We start from the raw sequence: 25658 nt of genomic DNA on the forward strand, positions 1-25658 counted from the left end.
GATCAATTGTGATATTATCATGAATCTCCTCTAAGAAATAGGAGGAGACGCTCTCTTCTTCAGTTTCTCCTTCTTCCTCTTCCACTTCCTCTTCCTCTTCCACTTCCTCTTCTTCCACTTTCTCTTCTTCCACTTCCTCTTCTTCTTCCACAGCCTCATCGAGATTGTCGAAGAGGTGTTTGAGCGCAATTCTATTAATGCGCACATGCCTGAGATCGTCCACCTCATCGGCAATCTCAATGAGGCGATGGAACAGTTCTAATTGATCTACGTGTAGTTGAGTGAGATCAACTATGATATCATTCTGACTCTCCTCTGAGAAAGAGGAGGAGGAAACGCTCTCCTCTTTAGTTTCTTCTTCCACTTCCTCTTTAGTTTCTTCTTCTACTTCCTCTTCCACTTCCTCTTCCATTTCCTTTTCCATTTCCTTTTCCATTTCCTTTTCCATTTCCTCTTCCTTCATAGCCTTATCGAGATTGCCGATGAGGTGTTTGAACGCAATTCTATTAATGCACACATGCCTGAGATCATCCACCTTGGCAATGAGGCGATTAAACACTCCTAATTGATCTATAATACATTTAATTCAATGAGATCAACTGTGATATTATTCTGAATATCCTCTAAGAAAGAGGAGGAGGAGGAGGAGGAGGAGGCAGTCTCCTCAACTTTTTGTTCTTTTTGCATGTTATAGCTGCACAATAAAAAAATTATCATTTCACTTAATCACAGAAAATGTGCAACAATATTCTATCTCATTAACGCTAAAATAGTAGAATATTGTTGCACATTGGGGAAAAAAATATCACTCACGTCTTAACACGTCTTGCGCGCGGAAAGCAGAACAAAGACTGACGTTGAGAATCGATCTTCGCCGTTGAGAAGCGAGCCTGCCTAGGATCTATAGGGGGGCAGTTGTATATAAAACACTTTAGATCATAAGTGCCGTCACGAAAAGTTATCGCTATAGCGCGTCGAGATATAGGATGAATGGATGGATGAATGGATAGACGGATGGGAAGTAAAGAAAGTACATAGGTATATATAATGATATGAACAAAAAAAATTTTTTATTCACATATTATTACATCATTTCTTTTTTTTACGTATTAAAAACTAAAGCCAATAGCTCACAATCGACGAGCTGATGTTTGTTAAAGATATCACTATCGCGTATAGCGTTTTTGGACGCGATGTTGGAGAATTGCGTATACTTGACATCAACTGTATCGACGAGTCGGGTTAATCGTTCGAACGTTACATCGATACATTCGTCAAACTCAAACATACGTCGTAGCGTCATTTCGGTCATCATCATGCGTACGGACGAAGAATTGAAACGTACTAGCGTAGCATCGTTCAGCATGCAAACGCTGACAGTTAGCGGTCCAACACTTATAAAATTGTCCTTGTATTCGTTTCGCAGCATCTTGTAAATATTCCATCGCTGCTCGTAGAGACTCTTCCACGTTTCGAGAGACAGCAGCAGTTGATGTCCACGATGATCTCCCAGGGCGATCTCCACGTAACTCGGTGGACCAACGTTGATTCCAATATCCAAAAATTTGTAGCCCGTAGTCAGGTCGTAACGTCTGCTCAATAAACGCATTTTGCGATGCTCCATGCTGTGTATATACATAATGTTAAAAACTTCTTTCTTTTGTGTATAGAATATTAAAACTTACATGTTATTGCAGTTCTTCTTCGTTTCGTACGATGTGTTGCTGTCTTCAGCGAAGTATATTTTTTTTTTCAATCGTTCGTACAAGCGAGTATCGCAAGACTAATTGCACCCGCGTAAATTGCGATATATATAAAACTTCTAGAATCGAAGAGGGGGTAACTCTCCCCTCTTTTTCTAAGAATTGCGAACCTGTTGTTCGCAACACGTTTTATCGAGTCTTTCTATGTTTTTTTTTTATTTTTTATTTTTGTTCGAGAGTTTATCAATGCTTATACTTTATGATTTATATTTCGATGGCATCGATGACGTTGGTGATGAGCACGTTGGCGATTTTGACGCCTTTTCTCCAGGATATTCCCAATATCTCGCTTAATGGGTACCCCTTTCGCTCGATTGATTTTCGATGTATATATTCTTTTATTCGACCCATGTCTTAGCGCTCGTAACTGAAGCTTACGATTGAATGAAAAAAGTCTAATATACTGCCTATGTACATTATATGTACTGTCAGATGTACTGTCAGATCGGACATGTCGCGACACGTTTAACAGAAGCGTTGATGTTTTTGGATACATACATACATATGTGTTCATACATATACGTTCATACATATACGTTCATTCATACGAGTACATGTATTACAAAGGAAGAGAAAAAAGAAATACATAATAAATACGTTAATGTATTTTTATTTAAAAAATTCTTTTGCAACCACCAGTTATATATTTTCAATACATTTTGTAACGCACAATTCTGAACATGTTGTTCACATCGCATAGTATTAGCAACATCCAGCTTGGTTAAAGATTCCAGGTCTTCGTAAACTACATCCAAGGTCTCGATGCACATGCGTTCTCACTCATCGTCCAAAAGCAAGTTCCACAGCCACGTTCGTTTTTCACGTCCCTTAACACGTCCCTTACACGATAGCATCATCTTCAAATACAGCTGCTGTGATCAGACGTTTCGCCTCGTTGTACGGTACCACCCCGTCCTCCCATCGCAATCCATGGTGATAAGCAGTCAACCAGGAAGCGCAAGATCTGTCGGATCTTGTCAAAAATTTCCATGGCACGGAACTCGTAAAAATGTAATATGTGAGAACGATCCCCTGTTTTAGCACCGCCACTTCCTTCACGATAAATTTCTTGTTAATGATGAATCCTTGCAGATCCACGAACGTTGGCACGAGCATGTTGTCAAGAAGACTGCAGTCGATTGCGACGTATCGTAGATCTTATATCGTGTTAGAGGTGCATCTTACGTGATTTTGCGCACAATATTGGTCAATGGATTATACTGAACCACGCGATCGTGTATGATGAGACAATAGGCTGTTGTATTTGCGGGTACATCCTCTTTACATTCAAAGTCTAATCACACGTCCACGGTGTCACTCTTGACTGATTCGTTCTGTCGAGAGCAATCGATGATCACGAATGGGCCATTACGTAAAAAAATTGTAAAGGTGAGACTCGGCTCGAGATACTCGTATCCGTAGTAGCCCTTGCAGAAACGCGCGTACAAGTCGTACAAAATCGTACATCTGTTTTTGTCAAAATCCAAATTCAAGTCATCGTACAGATAATATTCCGAATTCAGGTAAAGTTTCGCATTGGTTAATTTGCAGTCGTCGAATCGACTTACATCCTCGGACATTTTTTCGACCTGTTTGCATAGCGAAAATAACGTAGCGCGGCTTCTCGAGTTGAGTAGCCGTCTTGATGGCCCACGAATGCTTGGTTGTGCTTTGCAAGAGTGGAAATTCGTACAGATCCCATGAGCGAAAAGCCATGCTCAGATATCGTCCGCTCTCCAAAGCGCGCAGTATCGACAGTTTATTTATCTCGCTCAATAACACGTGCGGCATTCGCCACTGTACTTTGAATAATTCGAGCGTTGGCTCTATCGCCGGATCTCCCGTCAGACAATTGTTGTCGTTGCGCGCTCGTATTAAAATCAACTCGTAACGAGCGTTGATCACCACGCGTTTGTAATCTTCGCAAAATCCCAGCAGTACATAGAGCGGTACACAGAAATTAAAATATCCGGCTGCAGTAGGCTGCGCATCCCAGCCGGCATTCCGTAGAATCACGCTTCTGTCGAATGACACTGTTACATAGTTTTTGAGCGTGCTAGTTATACCCACATTTCTATTACGGTCAATCTCCACACCATTAAGTTCATATCGAATCTCATCGAAAATGAACGCGACGCAATTATTTCCCAATGCCACATGAGCACCCTGGACCACTTTGTTCTTCGTCAATTTTCGACATATAGAAAGTTTTCGTACGGCAGTGTGTACAGATCTTGTTGCTGTATGGGTATTTTTATTTCGTCGCTGTATCCAAACGTGCTGTTGGCGAACGGGCTGTACGTGTGAGTCTCAATCTTGACGATGCGATCGTCGAAAATCGGCTCGTCTTTAATGTTTAAGATATCAGTCATCTCAAATGTTGCGCACCGCGAATCCCAAAGACTTTAAAAATGTAACGTTTGTCGCTCTGAGTTTCTTCTTTTTCTTCCTGATGCAGCTAGATGAGCGAGTATTGTCGAGCTGTGGCGTCACCGACCTTGTAAAGGATGCGTTATCTCTCTGCGTACGCTCCGTTCCGTTCAGCACGAGCATCTCACGCTCACGTTATTACTGTCGTCGTCGTACGTGCAATCTAACGGTGATTTCTTGTCCTCGAAAATCGAGCAATCGTCCATTCTGATCGACGATGCGTATCGTTAGATCTGTAATGCTCTGTGCGATGATCGGCAGGTAAATGATTTGCGTCGGCCTCTCCGATATCTTATATCCTGGTGCCACGCTCGGCGAAAATTCATGTATCGTGTGCGCGCTTTTGCTGTATGCACCTGCGGTCACGTTACACTCTACGCGGATAACGTTTACATTCATTATGTTGATCGATACGTCCGATTCGTGCCACCTTCGCGGCTGCAGTATACGCTTCGACGAGAATCCCAGCAGCGATCCAATGCTGTTGGACTTGTCAAAGTTAATTCTGTACGCACATCTAATCTCACATTTCATCGTATTGTAGTTTGCGCGAAGCGTAATCGGGTATTCTCCACCCTCATCATCATCATCATCATCATCATCATCATCATCATCAGTGTTATTGTTATTGTCACCACGCACTACATCAACGGTTTCAAGTGGGGTGTCACGTCGCGGTGCGGACGTTTTCGTAAAATCGCGCGTTTCAGAAATTCATTTATATCTCGCACTTCGTACGAACTTTCGGGAATTGTAATTTCCGCGTCGTCTTTGGAGAAATAAAATTTGTTGTTCGATTCGTTCACGTTCGGTATCGTGTAATAAGTCTCAAAAATCGCCAAACCGAGTTCGTAATCTCCGTCACTCAAATCTATAGCGGGGAAGTAATTCGCCGCGAGGACGGTGTTCTTTCCGCTCAACGTAAGCGTCAACGACATGACGGAAAAAAGCGTTCGACTAATATTAAGATTTCACAGCGTCTCGTCGAGCTTTTTAAATTCGCTCGTCTACCGTTTGTAGAAACCGCAGACACATCTGTCCGCAGAAACTTTGATACGTTTGATAGGACGTGCGATTGTATTCTATCGTCGTAGCATCGTTCTCGAAATATCGCACCAGTTCCTTAGGCGGTCGAAGATTGCCGAAACTGTCAAAATACACGACGCGATTGTTCCTCTTCGCGTACGCTACCCAATGAGTACCAGGCCCCGTCGCATCGTCCAGATTCACGATACCGCTTTCGTTTCGGCGCACACCGCTCGTCGGTAACGTGTTGCGCATGAAAACACCTCTAAAGTATGGTACACGCATACGTCTCGCGAGCTCGATCAATTATACATTGGTAATTGCGCCAGACGCATTTTTATCGTCTTTTTGACGTTTTTTTTTTCTTTGCAGCTACGCCCTGTCCATGTTTGTATGGATCGAGATACAGTCCATATTTGTACGGAGCGAGATACAGTCCGCGACCCTGTTCCATCGCGCGATCGTGACGTTGCAGCTCTTCGAGCTGACGTCGCGCGGTTTTGCTATCGTTTATCGCTTTCGCCACGCTGGCTGCTCCGCCGATCAAGGACCCGAGTGCGCTTAACATTGGTAGAAACGGTAACGCACCACCTCGTTTCGCCGTCGGAAGTATCTGCTTTTTCGTCACCTTTTTCTTCGTCATCTTCTTCTTCGGTTTCATGCCGATGCCGATCTTGGTCTTGGCTTTCATCGCTGCCCAGACGGCAGCTGCGGCGGCTCTCTCGCCCAGAGCCGAATCTCTCGCGACGACGCGTCCTAGCGCTTTATCGGCGAGTACCTTGTCCGCCGTGTGTCTATCGGTGAGATCGTTGCTTCGAGAATACGCAATGTCGTGTTCTCGACACGCCGCGTCCAGCGGATTAATGCCCGCGTCACCTCTGGTTAATCGTTTCGTAAGTCGAGTGCCCGGACCGCAAAACTGGTAACCCGGAATATGTAACTCGAAAGGAAGCGCGTTTATCGCTCGATTTAGCAGACTGCCGTGCGACGCCGACATTCGCCTACAATCCTTTATCTTCGGTGTGGGGCCGTCGATGTGCGTCCGCTGGCACGGCTGATTGTAATGTTCGTCGCAGCGACGATAAGTTCAAACCTCCGAATCTGCCTTCACGTGTTTCGGAAGCATGTCCCAGACGTGTTCGATGTATTCACCGTACACGCGTAAGAGTACGATCTTCGGTATATATTGTAACTGCGTGGCGCTCAAATCTCGAATATCGGAAGGATGACACAGCGCGAGATACATTTTGCTACTGCGCGATTCGCGGATTCGCACGCCTTTAAATAATCGTTCGAGAGCGCGTAGTCTTTAGTGTGAGCATGAAATTCGTGCTGCAACCGCTGACGATACGTGTCACAAACTGTGACGTGAAATCACAAATGATGGGAGGCAGTGCGGAGAAGCGCAAGCACGGCGAAATGCTGCCGAGTACTATACGCGCGATCATTTGCGGCCCGTCGAATTGTGGTAAAACCAACGTTCTCATAAGTTTGCTCGAGAGTCCAAATGGCGTACGTTTCGAGAACGTGTACGTCTACTCAAAATCACTGCAACAGCCAAAGTATTGATATCTCGAAAATTTATTTACATCTATCGATGAAATCGGCTACTTTACGTTTTCCAACAATAGCGACATCGTTCCACCCAACGAGGCGCGCCCAAATTCTATTTTTATCTTTGATGACGTGGTATGCGACAAGCAGGATGCGGTGAGAGAATACTTTTCGATGGGTCGCCACGCGAACGTTGACTGCTTCTGTCTTTGTCAGACGTACGCGAGGACCTAAACATCTGATACGCGACAACGCGAACCTGCTGATCCTGTTCAAACAGGATTGTATCAACTTGAAACACGTTTACAATGATCACGTGAACACCAACATGTCCTACGACGAATTTTGCACGTTGTGCCGCGACTGTTGGCAAAAAAAATATGGATTTTTAGTAATAGACAAGGATAGTGCGCTTAAAGACGAGAGATACAGAAAGGGATTTAACGAGTTCGCAATACTGTAACGTGACTAGTCGTTGTTGATACTTCGCCAGAGACGAACATGGTTGATGTGCGCGAGCGTGAAAAAATCGCGAGAGAGATCGAGAAGACGAGCGAATCGATCCGCAAGAAACATCGCGCTCTGAAAACCGGTAGAATCGAGGAAGACATGGCAATGGACAGACATTTTAAGATATTTTATTATCAAACCGCTGCGACAAATCGTTGACAGCTCCGATAAAGTGCACGCGACAGTAAAGAGACAGTCGCGCGACGATGGCGCAGCGTCTGCCTCCAAGCGCGAGAGGAAGGAAGAAGAAGAGGAGAAGGAGGAGGAAGAGGGAGAGAAAGAGAGTGAGACGTTCGAGCGTTCCGCGATTCCGGATAAATCCGATGATCGATCGCACGATCGTGTACAGCCGATAACCTCCACTCCGCGTACGATCGTACCGACGATAGAATCGTTGGATAACGTTTTCGAAACGACGGACGATTCGCTAGCAACAAAGATTCAAAATCAGTTGCAAACGTCGGAAGGTCGAGAGGCGTTGCAAGCCGGCTTGGGTCCGCTGGGTCAAAAGTACGTTGAGGCTGTCCTGAGGGGAGCGCGAGATAAACAGAAGAGTGGTATAGATTATGTATACGGCGTTTACTTACACAAGGATGGATTAATGTTTGGTAATAAATGTTTTGACGTGGATGATGCTGACAACATAATTATCGACGGCGTACGATACGCCGATTCATCCGGTCTTTATGAGTTAATTTTCAAGAGAATTCCCGACGATCTCCTTTAAACGGAAGACGATATGAACAAGTACAAGAGCATGCTGTTGGCGACGAATGCGCACAAACACAAGCATCATTCGCAGGGCCGATTATTGAGCAACAGGGGATACAAGTACAAATACATAATCGCGCCGTTGATGTCGATCACACCCAAGAAACAGAAGAAGAAATCTGAAAAGGGATTACCTCACGCAATGACATTAAATGACAACGCGATCGATTACGTGCACTGGGACGATCCCAAGCTGGTGGATCGTCTACGATTGCTCGACGCTTCGCACCGAGCGGGCAACAACGCTCACGACAACGAGATGCTGTCGATTATCGAAGAACTTCGCAAAGCCGGTCTTATTATAAATTAAATCGCGTATCGACGAAACGAGTCAGTCGAGTGGCGTCAGCGAGAAAAAAAAATACTTTTGTCCTTTATATTACACGTCGAATCATGAAAAAGAAATCCAGCGAAAAGAAAAAAATTAGCTCCGAGGGACGCCGACTCGTCGAGGAATTGCACGCTCCGGCGAGAAGAAATTTTCCACGAAGACGCGTCATAGTTCGAGGATACGACGATTTATGGCAGGCTGATATCATCGAGATGCGTTCGTACTCGAGCTTCAACAGAGGCCGCCACTACATACTCACCGTCATCGATGTGTTGAGCAAGTACGCGTGGGCCGTACCGCTCAAGAGCAAGGGTGGAAGCGAGACGGCTGATGCTATTGTTGAGATAATTCGAGCAAGTGGAAGATGTCCTAAACATTTACAAACGGATATGGGGAAGGAGTTTTACAACGTCGATGTGCAGAAAATCTTGAAAAAAACACAACGTTAATCACTATTCCACGTATTCGACGTTGAAAACGTCGATAGTCGAGCGGTTCAATCGTACGCTCAAAAGCGACATGTGGAAGATGTTTACACTCAATTACAAGTGGATCGACGAGCTGCCGCGTCTCGTATCAGATTACAACGCGAGCAAGCATTGCACTATCAGCATGCGACCCGCCAACATAACTCCCGCGATCGCCGAAAGACTCTTGGACACGGTGTACAGCGTGATAAAAATCGCTGGTCCAGCAAAATTCAAAGTGGGCGATTCGGTACGCGTGAGCAAGTACAAGACGATTTTTGAGAAGGGTTACACGCCAAATTGGACCACCGAGGTGTTTACGATCGTTAAGGTACAGCGTACCAATCCCGTAATCTACTCGAAGACTATCGCGGAAAATCCGTCGCTGGTGCGTTCTACGAGCACGAGTTGCATTGCGCTACTCATCCGGACGTGTATCTCGTGGAGAAAGTACTGCGCAGGAAGGGAGACAAGGTGTACGTCAAGTGGCTGGGATTCGATGGATCGCACAATTCATGGATACACAAAAACAATGTCATTTGATAAAATTTTTTCTACATATAAAAAATATATCAATATAAATATATAAAATATATCAATATAAACGTTTTTTATTACTTCCCATTCATCATCATCATCATCTTCGTTTTGGAGTATACAAAAAAAAACATGAGATACATAAAGTAAGTAAAGTAAATTAGAATACTAGTATATAATACGTATATAAATGTTAAAAACATGTGATATGTATTATATGAAAGTACAATAATCGTAATACATAAAAAAAATAATACTTGTATAAATGTAAAAAAAAGTGTAAAATACAATAGTAATACATAATAGCATAATACATATAATATACACAATACATATATTGTATTACAAAGGTATCCGCCAATGTCCCCATGGTAACGTCTCCGTCGAGTCTGGTACGACGTATCGTTTGTCGTCGTATGGACTCAGAGCGATCTTCGATTCGGATATCGTGTACACCTCGTGTTATTTAGATCGTATACACGATTGACGGCGAGTCATTTCAATCTCTTCGTTCAAACACCGCGTATAATCGTCGAACGTTATCGTTCGCGCTACGACGTTATTCTTTACACCTTTCGCCTTTTTAATGTCCTTCTTGCTATCCACTCTCACCGCATACATCTTCGCTCTAAGCCCAACAAATTCGGTCATTAATACACCGTTGTTCTCATCCTTCATCAGGCCGAGTACTTTTTTGTTCGCGAGAGGCATATCGTACGCGTTGTCTGCCGGATAATCGCTCGTGTCGAATCTAGCGATATCGCGTTTCATAGTCTCGTAAACATTGTCGCATATAGTATTCTATATAGTAAATGAGACTCCGTGTCGGTGTACATGATCTTGCATTTGTCGCGATACATCGGTGACATGTACTCGTGATGAAATTCGTACAAACAGACTTTCGATATGTCAAGTATGCACATACCCACGTAAATCGGCTTGTTGAATTTCACCTCGAGTTTGCGCGTTTCGACGGCAATCAAATTTTCCGCAAAGACGCTGCGGCTGTGAAAATTCGGTTTCGCGATCATTGCCTCCGCGCCGTACCGTCCGTCCCATTTTGTTATTAATTTTACATCAACGTGATTGCACACATTCTCCATGGTCTTACCGAATACTGCGTTGTTCATTAGCTTATACAAATTTTTTTCGAAATCGTTTTTCGCGAACGTTCTAAATTGTGTATTGAGTTCAATGTAATCGCAGAGCCATGGAGATTGAGCGAATTGTAGCACTCGATGGATCTTTATTACGCGAAGACCGTGACGAGTACATTGCTGCAAGTTGCGATAATGGATGACGTAACGCTGCTTATCGTACAACGTCGCTAGAAGTTTATCTTCGCGCTTGCCAGGCGGTTTATCGCGCGTTGGACAGAAAGGTAGGTCAGTGTGTCGGTCGTGTAGATGCTGCGGATATTCGAGATCGACCTCGAGAATATAACCGGTAGGTGAATCCGGAGCGATCGCGCTCACGTCAAAGTTCGCAGCGTCTTCGACCCACCGAAATTCGGTGTATGATAAAGATTGACACATCGCCCATCCGTACAGATTATTCACATCGTAGTACATCAAGTCCGACGACGGTTTCGATGGATCGAACGAATACATGTACTTGTCATTAGCCTGCGCGTATCTGCCGGAGCATTGACTGAGGCCGCCGCGTATACCGCGCTCGATGAACATAACCATATCAATGTCGGTGAGCAACTCGAATCTTATGCGTGTATATTTCAGCATGGCGTCCCACGTGAAACCTGGCAATGTATAATAATGCGCGGGATCGAGACAGTAACTCGCGATGCAGCTATTGCGGAAATTTTCGAAAATGTCTACTAATAACAAGACATCAGTTTTCAAGTACAGATCACTGTACTCGCCGAGCGTTCGAATGGAGAATCGCTTCCAGATGTTCGCGGCGTAATCGCTCTCGGATACTGTATCGCCTGTCAACGAACTGAAAAATAATTCGCGCGGTAGTAAGCGCGTGTCCTGTAATTTTTCGACGCAATCAATGTACTCGTACGGAAAGACACCTTTTCGTGTGAGTAATTCAAATTCTTCATCTGATAATGTTGGAAATTCGGAACGTACAATTTTTAATTTATCTTTGTCGAGATTCGACGCCAATTTATCAAGACTTGCATTTAAAAATTTGAAAGAATGAATCTTAATTTTATGCAATTTTTCTGAACATTCTTTTCATTTGTGTCTTTGATGCTATTGATATGTTTAGTGAATGAAATATATTTTTCTTTAGTTATCGGTAGTATATCTACATGTCCACCGTACGCGGTAGCAATTTCCTTAATTATAAAATGCGCGTCGTAGCCTGATAAATTGTGAAATACAACTGGAATATAAAACGAATTTTTATAATTTAAATTACAATTCGAATGTGCTGGACCATGATATCTACTGGTGAGATGACAATGATCGCGAACCCGCATGTCGTCCGGCGCGAACGGTTTCTCGCAGATGTGACAACGCGTCGCGCTACGGTATCTCTCCCATTGCTGTTTAGATAACGTTTCCATGGGCACTTTGGTGGATACGATATTTTTCACGCGATGCGCCAAATCGTTGAGTTGTCGCGTAAACCACGCTATACAGTCTTCATCGCGACGAAAGTGATACGACGATAACGCGTCATCGTACGCACATCGCACGTAGTAGCCTATACTAAACGCGTCATGCTGTTGATACGCGTACGACGATGCATCTTCCTTGTCGGATTTCGTCTTGCGTAAGACGCATTCCAGATCAGCGTAGACGATGAACGGTACTGGTTCTCGATTGTTATAGTTGTCGAATTCGAGCCACCTATCGTCCTCGCTCGGCAGTCGGATGGCGCAGTTGTTGATCTTCTGGCAGTCCACTTCATGCAACTGCAATTTTTCGCACGAACTGAAGTAATGAAGGCACCTACAAATAATAAAGAAATTTTTCTATTTCTTTTTTACTGTTTTTTTATTGACTATTTTTTTATTATACTTACCGATCACAAAAATATTTCCTGCTCTCGTTCTTAGTAATTTGTGATCTTACAAGGCGGGATAGATTTTTTATCCACGCAAAGTCTAATGTTGTCGTTGCGTGAATGTTGTAGGTACAGGAGATTGACATACTTCTCCTTTTTGTCATTAGTGAGCTGCAGAGGAAAGACCTGTCTATTTTCGATTAGACGTTGATCAATACCGCGTTCAACCGTTCGAATTTCGGAATGTCTTTTAATATCATTGGAAATTCGATACCCGCAAGATTTAATACTGCGGTGTAATGCGGGTATGATGATTCCCGATTTACATATCTTTCTGCGGGGTACAGAGCGGCGACCACCGACCACGCGAAACATGCACTGTCCGTCGAATAAGCACTGACCACCGCTCGTTTCGTCGCTATTTCTCGTGGCACTTCGATGTGACATCCCGCGTGCATTGGATTATGCTTATTCACATTCACTATCAAATTGAGGATTCGCGACAATGCCCACCCGCTGTCGCGTTCCTGGAATTCTTCGAGCGATGCTAGGATAGGCTCGACGACGTGTCGCTCGTACCACTCGCGTATATCGGTGCAACGATATATCTCGCTGTTCTTTGTAATTATGCTCTTATTAGCACGTTTATCCTTCGTCGCAAACTCGCCATTGAACGCGATGTTCACTTTTGCACTGCCGTGTCTTTCTACAGCGTCTCGCACTCGCTCGAGCATTACATCGCCAGCGTCTTCTAAAAACTGCCGCGGCTCGATGTGATTAGAGTTTATCACCACACCTGTCAATATACGGCTCTCAAACGCGGCATCGATCTCTCGCCAGACAAGAGATCGTTCGTTGCCACTCGCATATTCGCCACTCGCGTACTCGTTACCAATATGCACGAAATGTTGCTCCAATTCCAACTTTGCACCCGCAAGTCGTGCGATCCTCGCCACCGCGGATTGTCTGTATCCAATGGTGAAGCGCGGACGCTTGGCACGACAAAGCTCTTCGAGCTGCTTGATGTATTCGTCGCACTGTTGCAGCTATGAGAAACACTCCGTCAGAGTAGCGACCTGGTTGCACTGTTCCAGCAGTTCACGTTCCACTCGCTCGTAGTTTTCCATGTTTTTTTTCTTTTAATGTGCAAAGTGGACATATGCTGCACGAGAATATAATGTACAAAGGTAATCTGCAATTTGTGCACGACCTACCGTCTAGCCTACCGAAAGAACCGGTGCACTCATGCACCCTGACGTGATACATTCCTCCATCGTTAATGTCAGCTATATGAATCATGCATGATGTGCATACGGTTAAAGAACCACCCGTTGTATAATAATTGGATTACACAATGCTTAGTACGAGCATTCAATGTAGGAATTTCTGGAGACGACACGAATTTTTCTACGCGATCCATTTCATACTCGCTCATATCACTAGCACATCCACTATCGTCGGATAGTATTTCTTCGTCGGACGACTCTTGGTTCATTATATTCTCAAAGTCTACTTCCACTTCATCAAACACTTCGTCTCTAATATTCACGAACTGTTCCTCATCCACATTTCTAATATATTCTGCTACGTCGATTCTCTCCTCAATGTTACCGATATTCTCGAACTCTACATCGTCCATTATGTCCTCAAATTCTATTTCCAATGCTTCAAATAACTTGTCTGCATTTATATCATCCATGTCCTCAACGTTTGTATGATATCAGCCATACTTTTCGCATTACACTTATTGCGATTCGGTAATTTTTAAAAACGTCAACTGAGATGCCGCGCGCTTATGACCCATTATATATTCTATTTGTGACTTCTTTGTCCCTTTGTCTACCCTCCCTATTGGGTTGCAGCATCAGCGACGTGTCACCGATCTTTTCTTACAAAAAATATCGTTATCAGTTTCTCTCTCTTAACGCATCGCGACGTGTCGCCCGATCTCACGGTTCTTCCTAGATAAATATCATTATCAACGTTTCTGACTTTCTTGAAAGAAAGAACTGTAAGAATGCAGTATGATTTCATCATCTATCCCTCATTGAAGGCGCTTTGTGTAGCAGCCGATACATCGATGATGTGCCACCGATCTTCTAGACAAAAGTCCACGTTATAGTGCAGCATTTTTTAGGGTGAATGTTGGGGTGGGTGTTGGGGTGATGGCGCAACGCATTTTTTTTTTCGACAATTCGAAACGCACTTTAGGATGGACGTGAGGTCCACGCGGCGGCGGTGGTGGCACTGATGCTTGCGGCGATGGGGTGTTGGGTAGCGACGGTTCCAATAATACGTGACACCACCACATGGCGATACGTATCATCATATCAGTAAACACTGATAGCGCTGGGACTCATCATATCAGTAAACATCGATAGCGCCGGGACTTCCCGCGCCTCCCCTCCCTTCCCCGCGCCTATCAGTACTCCCCGCGCCTACTCCCCCGCGCCTATGAGTATCCCCCGCGCCCCGCGCCCCCTTCAGAGGACCTGGGTTAGAACCGCCACTGCATACACTACTAGCATTATATTCCAGAATATATACAACAAAATTATGATAAAAAAGAAGGTTTTCTCCTAAAATCAGGATCTAATTTCACAATGCTCTCTAGCTATCACTCATCCAAAACCTCATTTAGTGTTGCTTGACCTCTGTGATCATATGGGAACTGCTTCTTCGATGATCCCCGAATCCTCAATATTTATAGATGTATAACTATGACATCTAGTCAATAGATATTGTCAAAATATGTTAAATATTCAATACTTGTACTTTCATTATTATTGTAGATAGTTAACTATTAAAAGCTAATAATCATTTATATTATATAATTATATTAAAAGTAGTAATGATTATTGCAAATAATCTGATTTGGCATCAATAATTACAGTTGAAAACTATTGAGTAGTGGTTATTGTAAATAATTTGATTATGAAATCAATAATCATTCTATAAAAAAATTATTGAGGAATAATTATTGCAAATAATCTGATTATGAAATCAATAATCACTTATTCAAAAACTATTAAAAAATTATTATTGCGAATACTCCGATTATTGGATGCTACATATTAGAGAATGAATAATCACTATTAGAGAATAAATATATATAGGATCACTATATATATATATATATATAGGATAACTCCGGAATATACGCCGCACTTATCAAAAACTTAATTTATTAAGTATTGTTTACTATGTTTAAAGTAAATGAATGTATATTAGTAAAAACTTTGTACTGCCTACTATTATGAAAAAAATATTAGAAATCTGAAATATTTATATTTCGTATCAAAAAATGAACTTTTTTATTATATATCCTTGTATTTTTGCCGTATATCCCATAGGGGTGGACTACTCATAGGGAGAGGGAGATATTTACAGTTCATAAAAAATTTACAAATAATACATAAAATGACACAATAACTTATGAAATGTATTTATAAAGTTTTATTAAGGAATAAGAATGATAAATATGTATATGAAGTAATAAATAATAATTACAATCTTCCCACATGTATTACAAGTGTTATGACATGAGGTACATATTTCATGTAATGCGTTTATTGCATTTAGTGCATTGAATTCAATCTGTGCACTTTGTATGCTTTGAGCATAAATCTCGCCTGCTAAAAATGCCGTATATCCCAAACAGATGGGATATACAAGATAATAAATTAAACAAAGAATACGAGAGCAAAGTACTTATATTTTTTTTATACAACATGCTTTACTATTCCTCTACACTCATGTAGAGGAATTACATCACGTAATAACCACTATACCTTTTGCACATCCTACAGTCATCATTTTATGTAGATTAAAATTTATGATAATGCTTAATACAGTGACAAATCGATTCAACTCAATAATTTCATTAATATTAACAGTAAGAAACTAAAATCAGTAAAAACTAAAACAGTAAAAAACTAAAGTAACACTATACTAATATAACATAAAGCCATGTAACAGAGAGTAATTGCGGGAAAATTACTCTCATTCCTTCTATTTTTTATGACTTCTGCGGCGTAAATTCCAGCGCGGCATATTTGCCGGAGTTATCCTATACATATTAAGTTATAAAAAAGTTATTAACAAAACAGTTTGAAAAAATAACGTTTCATTTCTATTATATATAATATTAAAAACTATTCTATATCCTTCTTTGCGTAGTAACTTTCCATGCGTAAGGAGGTCTACCCTACTACCCCGCTGCCTAGCTAGGGACGCGCAATTTTCTTTGCGAAACGACTTTCACCTCACTTCTCCACGACTTCCACGCGAAGCTACTTTTACCCTATCTCCCCTCTTGCTTCAAAAGCGCATGACTTTCACGCGAAGCGACTTTCACTCCACCTTTTCCCGTGCTTCAGATGCGTATGACGTCTACGCAAATCGACTTTCACCTCTCTCCCTGCCAAGAGGGGCGCGACTTTCCATGCAAAACGAGATCCTCCCCCTTGCCTCAAACAAGGAAGGATACAAAATAGTTTTTAATATTATAGGTGCGCAATTAAGTTCTCGCTGTTATTTTGATGAAAATGCAACTTTATTGTGAAAAAATGGCTTGGAAATGGCTTGGCGGGTAACTCCTAATACTGAAGCAAGCTCTTGCGTTTGGCACGGATCCTCATCGAACAATGCCTCCAATTCAGCGTCTTCGAAGATTTTTGGCCTTCCTTCACGCGGACGGTCGTCAACATCGAAATCACCGTTTGAAGCGACGGAACCAATCTCGGCACGTTGTTTCACTTAGAGCAGCATCTCCGTAAACTTTTTGGAGCTCTCTATGCGCTTCAGCCGCCGTTTTCTTCGAATGAAAGAAGAAAATTAATACTTCCCGCATATGACGATTATTTGGCACAAAATCAGGCATTTTCACACAACCAAAAGAATATGACGTAAAAACAAAATCACTAATGTTTCAAAGCGGTTTGTTTACCATATGTCTAAGCTTAGTTCATGACGTTTAGGTTATGTCAGAATCGACCAGCACTTACTGCTGGAGCCATCTGTTGACAAACAGCGGGAACTTAGTTGCGCACCTAATATTATATTTTTCTAATTTAATCAGCTGCCTTCGCTGTTTCGCGTATATTCCACATATTTTATTAATTACAATATAATTAATTTTTGAAAACGCGTAATAATTACGCAGAGCGTTACGGACTACCTTCCGATGACCTTGATTTTGTGATCTTCAACGTTTTAGCATCGCTCGTTATTCATTAAAAAGTTATTTAAAAAAAAGTTTTTAAAAATTATGTCTTATATATGCTATATCAGGATGTCCAAAACTTGGAATTCTCAGGGAATTTTTTTTACTTTTGAAAATCCTGGAATTCTCATGGAATTTTGTTGAAATTGTCAGGAAAATTTTTCGTATTCTATTTTTAAATTTAAATTTTATTTTGTTTAACAAAATCATTTCTTTCGTAAACGCTTCAAATCATTTATGATGAAACTTTGACTGTAGCCTAAAGAGACTATGGCAGAGAATAAGATATAACAAGACGTAGTCGTGACGTAAGTAAAACATAAGAAAACATAGATGTTGTAGTCCGATGCTGCGATGATCTATGTTTTTTTCTGTCATATTTTATATCCACGACTACGTTTCGTTATATCTCATTCTCTGCTATAGCCCTAATTCTACTGTGAAAAATATGGCATTGAATCACGTGATTTAACCAGTCAATCAGACGATTTCCTCACTTGTCGCTTCTCTGATATCTAGGCCCCTATTATTGGCTGTAATGTATTTCTTAACCTGAATAGTTGTCAACTTTAACGATTAATATCTCGGTTCACGAGGCAGAGCGACGCTTTTTTCAGATTCGTTCGTTTTGGACAAAAACGCGTCAAATTTTGAGGTGACATAGCTAAACTGAACAATTATCAAAACTTTTATCGACAGTATAGAAGAAAAGAATGTAATAATGCCCTCTAAATTCAGAGGTGCTAGTGTCTCAATATGTCGCAAACCATATGATAACCACCTTTGACTATATAAGTCAAAGATAGCCACAAAAGAGAATGTATTTAGTCATGTATATTTATGGTGTGCTAACCTCTCCAAAGTCATTAGATTTAATAACTTTATCATCTTCACATGCTGCCTCTTTGATGCAAACGACTGTCATCTAGCATTGTAGCTAATTGAAACTGTTCGACATGTTATAACGTGTATTTGTATGCATATATACTAACTAACAGTTATCTAAATTTGAGTAAGTTTATTAATACTATTGACAGCATAAGCAATGCATTTCTTAATATTGTTTAGAAGAGAATTAATAATATAACAAATATATAATCTAAATACTATTCATTAATAATAGTTTTATTAATACATAAACAACTTTTGCATTACATATATATATATATATATATATATATATATATATATACACATGTATGTGTATATATTGGTAAAAGAGAATAGCTCATGATAATAGCTAAGTTAAATGATACTAATTCATAATATAAATGAACTTAATAGATAAACGGAATGTTTGGACAAAAAATTACTCTTTACAGATATTATTTTTCTCTCTTAGAAATTATATTTTGCTATGATAAATATTAAAGTTTTATATGTTATTTGGTGACATATCATTGCTGTTTTGCATTGAATCAAAAAATTCATATAAGCATGATGTATTTAATTTTTTTTTGTGCAGATTTATACGATACCGAAATATTTGTGGATAAAATTTCAAGAAAATAGGCTTAAAAGTTCTAAGTTTCAGAACTGAATATGATTTACAAAAGAGAAATCCCATTATGCTCACTGCATTTTATGTTCCTCAAAATATTTTTTTGGGAAGACGAGCTCTCCTAAGTCCTATGAAAAGTAAAAAACACGGTCAACGTCAAAGTTGTGTGCTATTAAAAGATTTTTTAGAATCCACAACCGACAGCTCAGTTGCAGTTACTTCTTCTAATTTTGTCACTTCTGAATTAATTCAAGTAAACCCTTCATCTATTTTCATTGTCGGATTTTCTACGAATTCTAATACAGATCAAGCTTTATCTAATCCATTAGTACAAAATAAAATTGATACATTTTTTATCAAAAATAATATTACAACAGTTGAAGTGTTATGGTGCATAGAACTGTCATGAGTCACAAGTCATTGCATAGTTCAGAGAAAGACGTTTGTGTTTTTCGAAGAATGTTTCCGGATAGTGACATTGCTAAAAAAATGCAATTAAAAAGGAACAAAATTGATTATATTATTATGTTTGGTATCGCTCCTTCCTTCAATAAGAAATTATTTAAAAAATATTAACCGCGCATATCTTGTTGTTGTTGGCTTTGACGAATCTCTCAATAAGATTATAAAACAAATGGATATAAATATGAGATTTTGGGACATAAAAAACGAAGAAGTAATAACGCGATATATAACTTCACGGTTTTTTGGACGAAGGGCAACAGATCTTTTTGAAGCATACAAAGATGGTATTGGAAATCTGACAGACAAGTTACTGCAAATATTTATGGATGAACTAAATGTGAATTGGGCTTTTATAAAAGAATATAAATCAGAATTTTCAAACAAACTATTGATATTGGAAGTTGAGGTCTACATCGTTTGCATTGTGCGTTCAAATCTAATATATATGCTGCTGATTGGAACATTATTTCATACATGAGACCTTATACAATCTATTCAAGAATGTGGCAGCTTTATATGCTCGTAGAGCTTTATATGTGCAATATTCTGGATCTGATATTTTTCCACTAAAATTTTACTCTATAAGATGGCTGGAAAATTGCGGTAGCTCAAAGAACGATTGATGGTACATCACATATTAAAAAATTTATTGAAGGTATGCAGCAAGATAAGATTGAACCAACGTATATGAAAGTTACAAAATAATTGTAAAATATATTAAAGATCTTTTATTGTGTGCTAAACTTGTTTTTTTTTAAATCTCTTGCTTCTAATGTAGAAATCTTTTTTACGAAAATTTCAATCAGATACACCTTTAGCTCCATCTTTACGTAGTGCTTTTTCTTTAATGCTGAAAAACGTGTTAGAATGTTTTATGAAACTTGAAGTAATAAAAAGTATTTTATCAATGAAAGATGTCCGGACAGAGGCTAATTTTTCTGCAAAAAATATCACATTAGATTTTGATATTATAAAAATAATAAGAAAAGTTAATATTAATACTGCAGATATGTTACACTTTCGACAGGATTGCAAGAAGTGTCTCCTAAAATTTATTTCCGTATTAATGACACGATCATCGTTAACATATCCTTTGACAAATTCTGCTACCTGTTTAGATCCAAGCCTGATAGCTTCAAATTTAGACTTAGCCAAGAAACGTTTTACATAATTTGTATACCATTCTTAATGAAAAGGATCAAATAACTGGATTAACAGCTGACGCCATAATTCGGCAATTTCGAGATCTTACGTCGCGATAGTACATCATGGATATCATAAAATATTATAATCGTTCTGAAAAACGTTTAGAAAGAGGAATCTATAGTTGTCCGTCGTCAAATATATGATGCTTTATTACACGAAGGTGGCGTTTATGCTTTAGAAATATCTAAAGCTTTTTTGCATTGTGCTCGAAATGCTTATTCCCGTTACGCACAAGATCTTGAGCAGCGTTGGCACCAAGATCATCTGCAGAATAAGAAGCGTCTATGAAAAGAAAAAGATTTTAGAAATAAAAGAGTTAGAGGTCAAACGTTTAAGAATTTTAGAAAATGCTCAGAAGAAAGTAGATGCACTTAACGAACAAATTAATGCTTTAAAAAAGATTTTAATATTGTATGTCATATTTTGTATTGTCTAGAGGTTTGTTCTTTCCTACACTACCTGAAAGTGCACACAGTGCAATAAGTTGAAGTGAAACAAATATATGTTTTTCGTTTTAATTTATTGTACGAAGCAATGCACTGTGTGCACCAATTTAGATAGTGCAGGAATAAAGAACAGACCTTAAATGTTATTTATCCATAAATATTATTTAATTATAAATATATTATAATAATATATTAAAAAATTTATTTTTTTCGTTAAAGAATTGTATTATTGTATTTGTTTAGACTATCGAAATCGAATCATTCTAAGTGTCGAAAATTCATCGAATCAAGTATCACTTGAATTCATTGAAATCGATGAATATTTCGATCGGTTTTCGAACATCTTCGATGTCGATATCATTTTGATGAGTCATTTCTCGCTGAAATGTTATTGCTTGTTCTTTTCCAGATTCTTTCCTGGGTTTTTCCTGGAGATGTAGAATCGTAAAATTACCTGATATCTGATACCGGATATTGGATATTCCAAAAGAATGTGACACCGAATCCAATATTCGATCGGATATCCAGTAAGACAATTATTCAGCTGGATATTTACCGGATATTTTCTGAATATTCAGTGCAATTACTCCATTCTGTTAATGGCTTTAAGATCACCTTAAAGTAGCTATATTAATTTTTTTATCTCTCTAACTTGAAAAGAAAAAGAGAAAGATGAACTGTGCATGAAGTTCAGCTAAAAAGAAATTTTGTCTAAATGATGTGAACTTTCAATATATTGTATAATTTTAGTATTGTTATTGAATATTGATACTCAGTTATTCGGGCGGATAATAAAAAACAGCCGGATAAAGCCGGATGCCAGATACTTCTCAGATATCCGGTACAGTCTCAATTTTTTTCTTCTTTACAATACTTCTTCTTTACAATAATTGTAACATAAAGAAAAGAGACGGAAGAAAACGTGATTAACCTCTTGAAAAACTGGCACATATGCATACCTAACGTTTTACCTAACGTTTGACTGTTTGGCGAAATATGTTACAGCTACATATGTGTACGTTATATTTCTCAAACATCTTATAATACAATAGTGTCACTATTATTATTCTATCCGCTATTATCATTTCGCTATTATTGTTTCATATAATTTGTTTTAGCTTATATTTTAAATAAATGTATCTGAAACGTCAATAAAATAATTTTTGCCAGTCTTCAAAAATTAATCCCTCAGTAAGTTAAACAATTAAGTCATCTGAGAAAAGAATTAAAATATGCAATACACATTAACGAGTTAATATTTTTTACGATTAATTTATCTCTAATTTGATTAATTCACTAAAGAAGTGTGGGATTATGCATTTTTTTAGTATTATAAAATATCTTCATATTTTTAATCGAGGTGATAGATCGCTCAAATTTGCCGACACGCATACCTATTATTAAACATTTCTTATTAGTGGTTATTGGATGTTAAAGATCCTTATTGTTTAAATACGCTGAATGAGTAGTCAGAATTTCCATGGCGAATTTCGAACTACGAGCTATCTCAATCTCTATGTCAATTTCTAAATTAGTTTCGACCATTAGATGAAGAAAACTTGCTACTGTTGACAGGATCGCATCTACACACGCAGCAAGAGGGAAACAAGAACCAGTCCATGAATATACCCTTACAGTCATTATCAGGATCGTACGCGAGCAACCTGTGCCACTTGTACTTCTGCTCGCATCCGCAGTCACTGCTGCATCGATTCGTTTGTGTTTTTCTGCAAAGAAGAAAATACAGTTTACCCAGTGTTTTTTATTATGTAAGAAATCGTATATGAATCTATACATCCATATAATGAACATTTATGAAAAATCACACAAAACATTTGAAATGAGGTGACTCAGAAAACAGTTGTTTTACTCACGAGCACACTTCTTGATGTATCGCTTGTTCGAAATGTTGAGTATTCACGATCGCACGAATTTTTCCTGCACTGTTGCTTGCCCAATAAGGAGTCACAATTTCAATTTTTGATTCACATACGTCAATTCTGTAACCATCGCGACATTAATTATTATATGTTTAATCATTCCATAGCAGCAAGAAAAAAAAGAAAGGAAACTATTCTTAAACAAACAGAAAATATTCTTAAACGGGACGAGTATTTAAAAAATATATAAAAAGTGTATTATTATTGAATCAATATACTATATGTCTATATTACGGAGCCCAGAACATAAACAGCATAAATTCCTTCTAAAAAGTGCATTTTAACGTATATACCTAGCCAAAGCAAAGCATTCCTGAAATATTCACAAAAGTTTTCTAAAATGCAAAAAGAAAAATATTCCAAGAGTATTATATCGGTATATGCCGAAATATTTACGGAATGTAATGCAACTTCTATACTTATAAAGCAACTTTTTATTCTATAAAGAACACATTTTATATGTTTTTCTTAAAGCCCAGTTTTCGGACTCATTTCACAAGCGAAATGCTGCACTTATATCTCTTAGTTAATTTTCATTTACAAATAAATGCTCTTTTCCACGGCCCTCTGTCGGCGGAAATGTTCGCGATTTTCGTGATATATTCAAAGAATACTCAAATAGCACAACAGCGCTTATAAAGCGCTAAAAAAAGCGATTATATGCATTTTTTAGCGCTTTGATAACGCTTTGTAAACGCTGTGTGCTACTTGGGTATTCATAAACATTCTGAATGTTTCATCGACATTTACACATTTTGTGATAATTCATTTACTGTTCCAGAATAATTTTGATACACTGGGAATACGGACCAAATTTTCTAAAAATATTTTAAGCCTCGTTTTTACTGAGCGCGTCATGCATCGTGTCATCACGAGTTAAACAATTAAAACATCCCATCTATATGTATACACATAATCTCTTTTTTTCTCTCTTATACGGTAACACATTTAATAGAAACGAGACCTTAACATCTAGGTATATACGAGGGGCATCACAAAATTAATTTCTTTATCAGTTAAGTTTTCTTTTCATAGCAAAAAAAGAAACCGATTATCTTACGAGTCATCTAGCTTACTAGTAGCTAGTGCATTGTAGAGACTATTCATTTGAGTATTTTATTTTAGTAACATTTTCACTTATATAGCGAATTCGATTGAAAGCAGTAGAGACTCTTTAATCAGAGATGACCAAGGATTTCGTCAAATTCCTCCAAACGAGAAAGGAATATAGACTATCTCACTCCTCCACCAATAGCGATGTGTACATGATGTATACACACTCATGTTATTTTGGTATGTCGGTTTTAATATGCCAATAAAATTCGCTATTAGTGTCACCTTCACTGCAATCATTAGATCTGTTAGTATTGCTTAAAATTCTCAAAAATTGTTGAATTTAAAGTGAGATAGATATATATTTAAAAGACATTAAAAAGGGAAAAAACGAAGATGCTGAATGTACACAACGCGAACAGATCTATTATTAGCTGAAGATCATAAAGGCGTCAATACAAGGCAACAATACACGACTACAAATTACGTTCGGTAATTAGATCCTTAATCACAAAAAAAAAACAAAAATGCAATAAATATTCATCATCAATTAATTTTTATGTGGAAAACAATGAACAAGTGTGCAAATAGTTTGACGCAAAAAATAAAATTCATTAACGGTCGCACAAAAATTGCACTTGTTAGAGAAAAAAAATCGTATCTGTAACTATTAAAAAAAATTTGTTATTAGATAGTATTTTCATAAAATAATTTTCTTACGAATGTAGTAAAATTTTAAATACAAATAAACTGAAATACTCTATGCTTGTGTGCAATTAGAAACATAGACCGTCTAGTTTTTAAGATAATTGCAATTAAAATGTGCAGTTTTAACACATGATGCATATATGGAACTCAAGTTAACTCTAGCAAACTATTCATGGGTTCAACATACCTTATGCGATTTTTTTACATTACTGTAACTTTTTTATAATATAATTTGAAGACCCGGATTGAAGCTGAAAAAAAAAACTTTAACTGTCCATAGATATCATAAGCCTGCAAGGGTATTTTTTTTGCGTTATTTTCAATGTGAGAATGCACGAAAGTTCAAAGAGGATACTTGGGACTCATACGTTACTAACTCGTAAGTTTTCGGCATTCTAAATGCCCCTTCATTTTTTATTAAATCTACGTTTATTGTATAAACTAAGTTTCAGATAGTAAAAAAGTAAGAACACAAAAATGTAGAATTAAAAAGAATTATTTCAATATAATAAATAGGAATTTTATAATCTCTGTCAGTCTCTTTGGAGCTCGGCCGAGGCGGATGCATTACTTTAGAGCGAGTGTTGCATCATTCTCTAAACTAAATCCTAATAAACTTAATTATATATACTATAATAATATTCATATCTGTACAATCCTTTATTTACTATTTTATATTGTTCAAATAATAAAATTTTATTTATTACTTGTAAACTTATAATATGTATAAATTTTTCAAAAATGTCG

At 38.6% G+C, this 25658-nt stretch overlaps 4 protein-coding genes, 1 long non-coding RNA gene and 1 pseudogene across 5 annotated transcripts in view; all 6 read right to left on the reverse strand.

The window, feature by feature from the left end:
• Window positions 1-1092: 1092 nt before the first annotated feature.
• LOC147909556 (uncharacterized) lies at window positions 1093-1816 on the reverse strand. The gene has a single exon (XM_087406792.1). It carries the CDS (start codon window positions 1637-1639, stop codon window positions 1103-1105), a length of 537 nt encoding a protein of 178 aa, XP_087262918.1. The 5' UTR covers window positions 1640-1816; the 3' UTR covers window positions 1093-1102.
• Window positions 1817-1963: 147 nt separating this feature from the next.
• LOC147909557 (uncharacterized) lies at window positions 1964-4135 on the reverse strand (annotated as a pseudogene).
• Window positions 4136-9731: 5596 nt separating this feature from the next.
• On the reverse strand, window positions 9732-12514 carry LOC147909558 (uncharacterized). Its single transcript, XM_087406826.1, has 5 exons — window positions 12387-12514; window positions 11778-12313; window positions 10289-11454; window positions 9960-10190; window positions 9732-9821 (listed from the first exon to the last, which is right to left on the reverse strand). The coding sequence occupies exons 1-5, from the start codon at window positions 12512-12514 to the stop codon at window positions 9732-9734; spliced, it is 2151 nt and encodes a 716-aa protein (XP_087262952.1).
• A 1136-nt stretch (window positions 12515-13650) lies between these two features.
• LOC147909559 (uncharacterized) lies at window positions 13651-15103 on the reverse strand. Its single transcript, XM_087406793.1, has one exon. It carries the CDS (start codon window positions 14065-14067, stop codon window positions 13651-13653), a length of 417 nt encoding a protein of 138 aa, XP_087262919.1. The 5' UTR covers window positions 14068-15103.
• A 706-nt stretch (window positions 15104-15809) lies between these two features.
• LOC147909560 (uncharacterized) lies at window positions 15810-18696 on the reverse strand. Its single transcript, XR_015545475.1, has 2 exons — window positions 17317-18696; window positions 15810-17184 (listed from the first exon to the last, which is right to left on the reverse strand). It is a non-coding gene; the product is annotated as an uncharacterized LOC147909560 (long non-coding RNA).
• A 341-nt stretch (window positions 18697-19037) lies between these two features.
• The window catches only part of spz3 (Spaetzle domain-containing protein 3), a 279567-nt gene continuing 272946 nt past the window's right edge, over window positions 19038-25658 (reverse strand). The window contains exons 6-7 of the mRNA XM_087407075.1: window positions 23085-23210; window positions 19038-22937 (exon numbers count right to left, since the gene is read on the reverse strand). Of these exons, the coding sequence (XP_087263201.1) occupies window positions 22742-22937; window positions 23085-23210 (322 nt within the window). The 3' untranslated portion in view covers window positions 19038-22741. The remainder of the gene's footprint in view (window positions 22938-23084; window positions 23211-25658) is intronic.

The sequence above is a fragment of the Acromyrmex echinatior genome, chromosome 6 (genome assembly GCF_024713525.1).
Source record: "Acromyrmex echinatior isolate Ae372 chromosome 6, ASM2471352v2, whole genome shotgun sequence".
Classification (NCBI taxonomy): Eukaryota; Metazoa; Arthropoda; class Insecta; order Hymenoptera; family Formicidae; genus Acromyrmex; species Acromyrmex echinatior.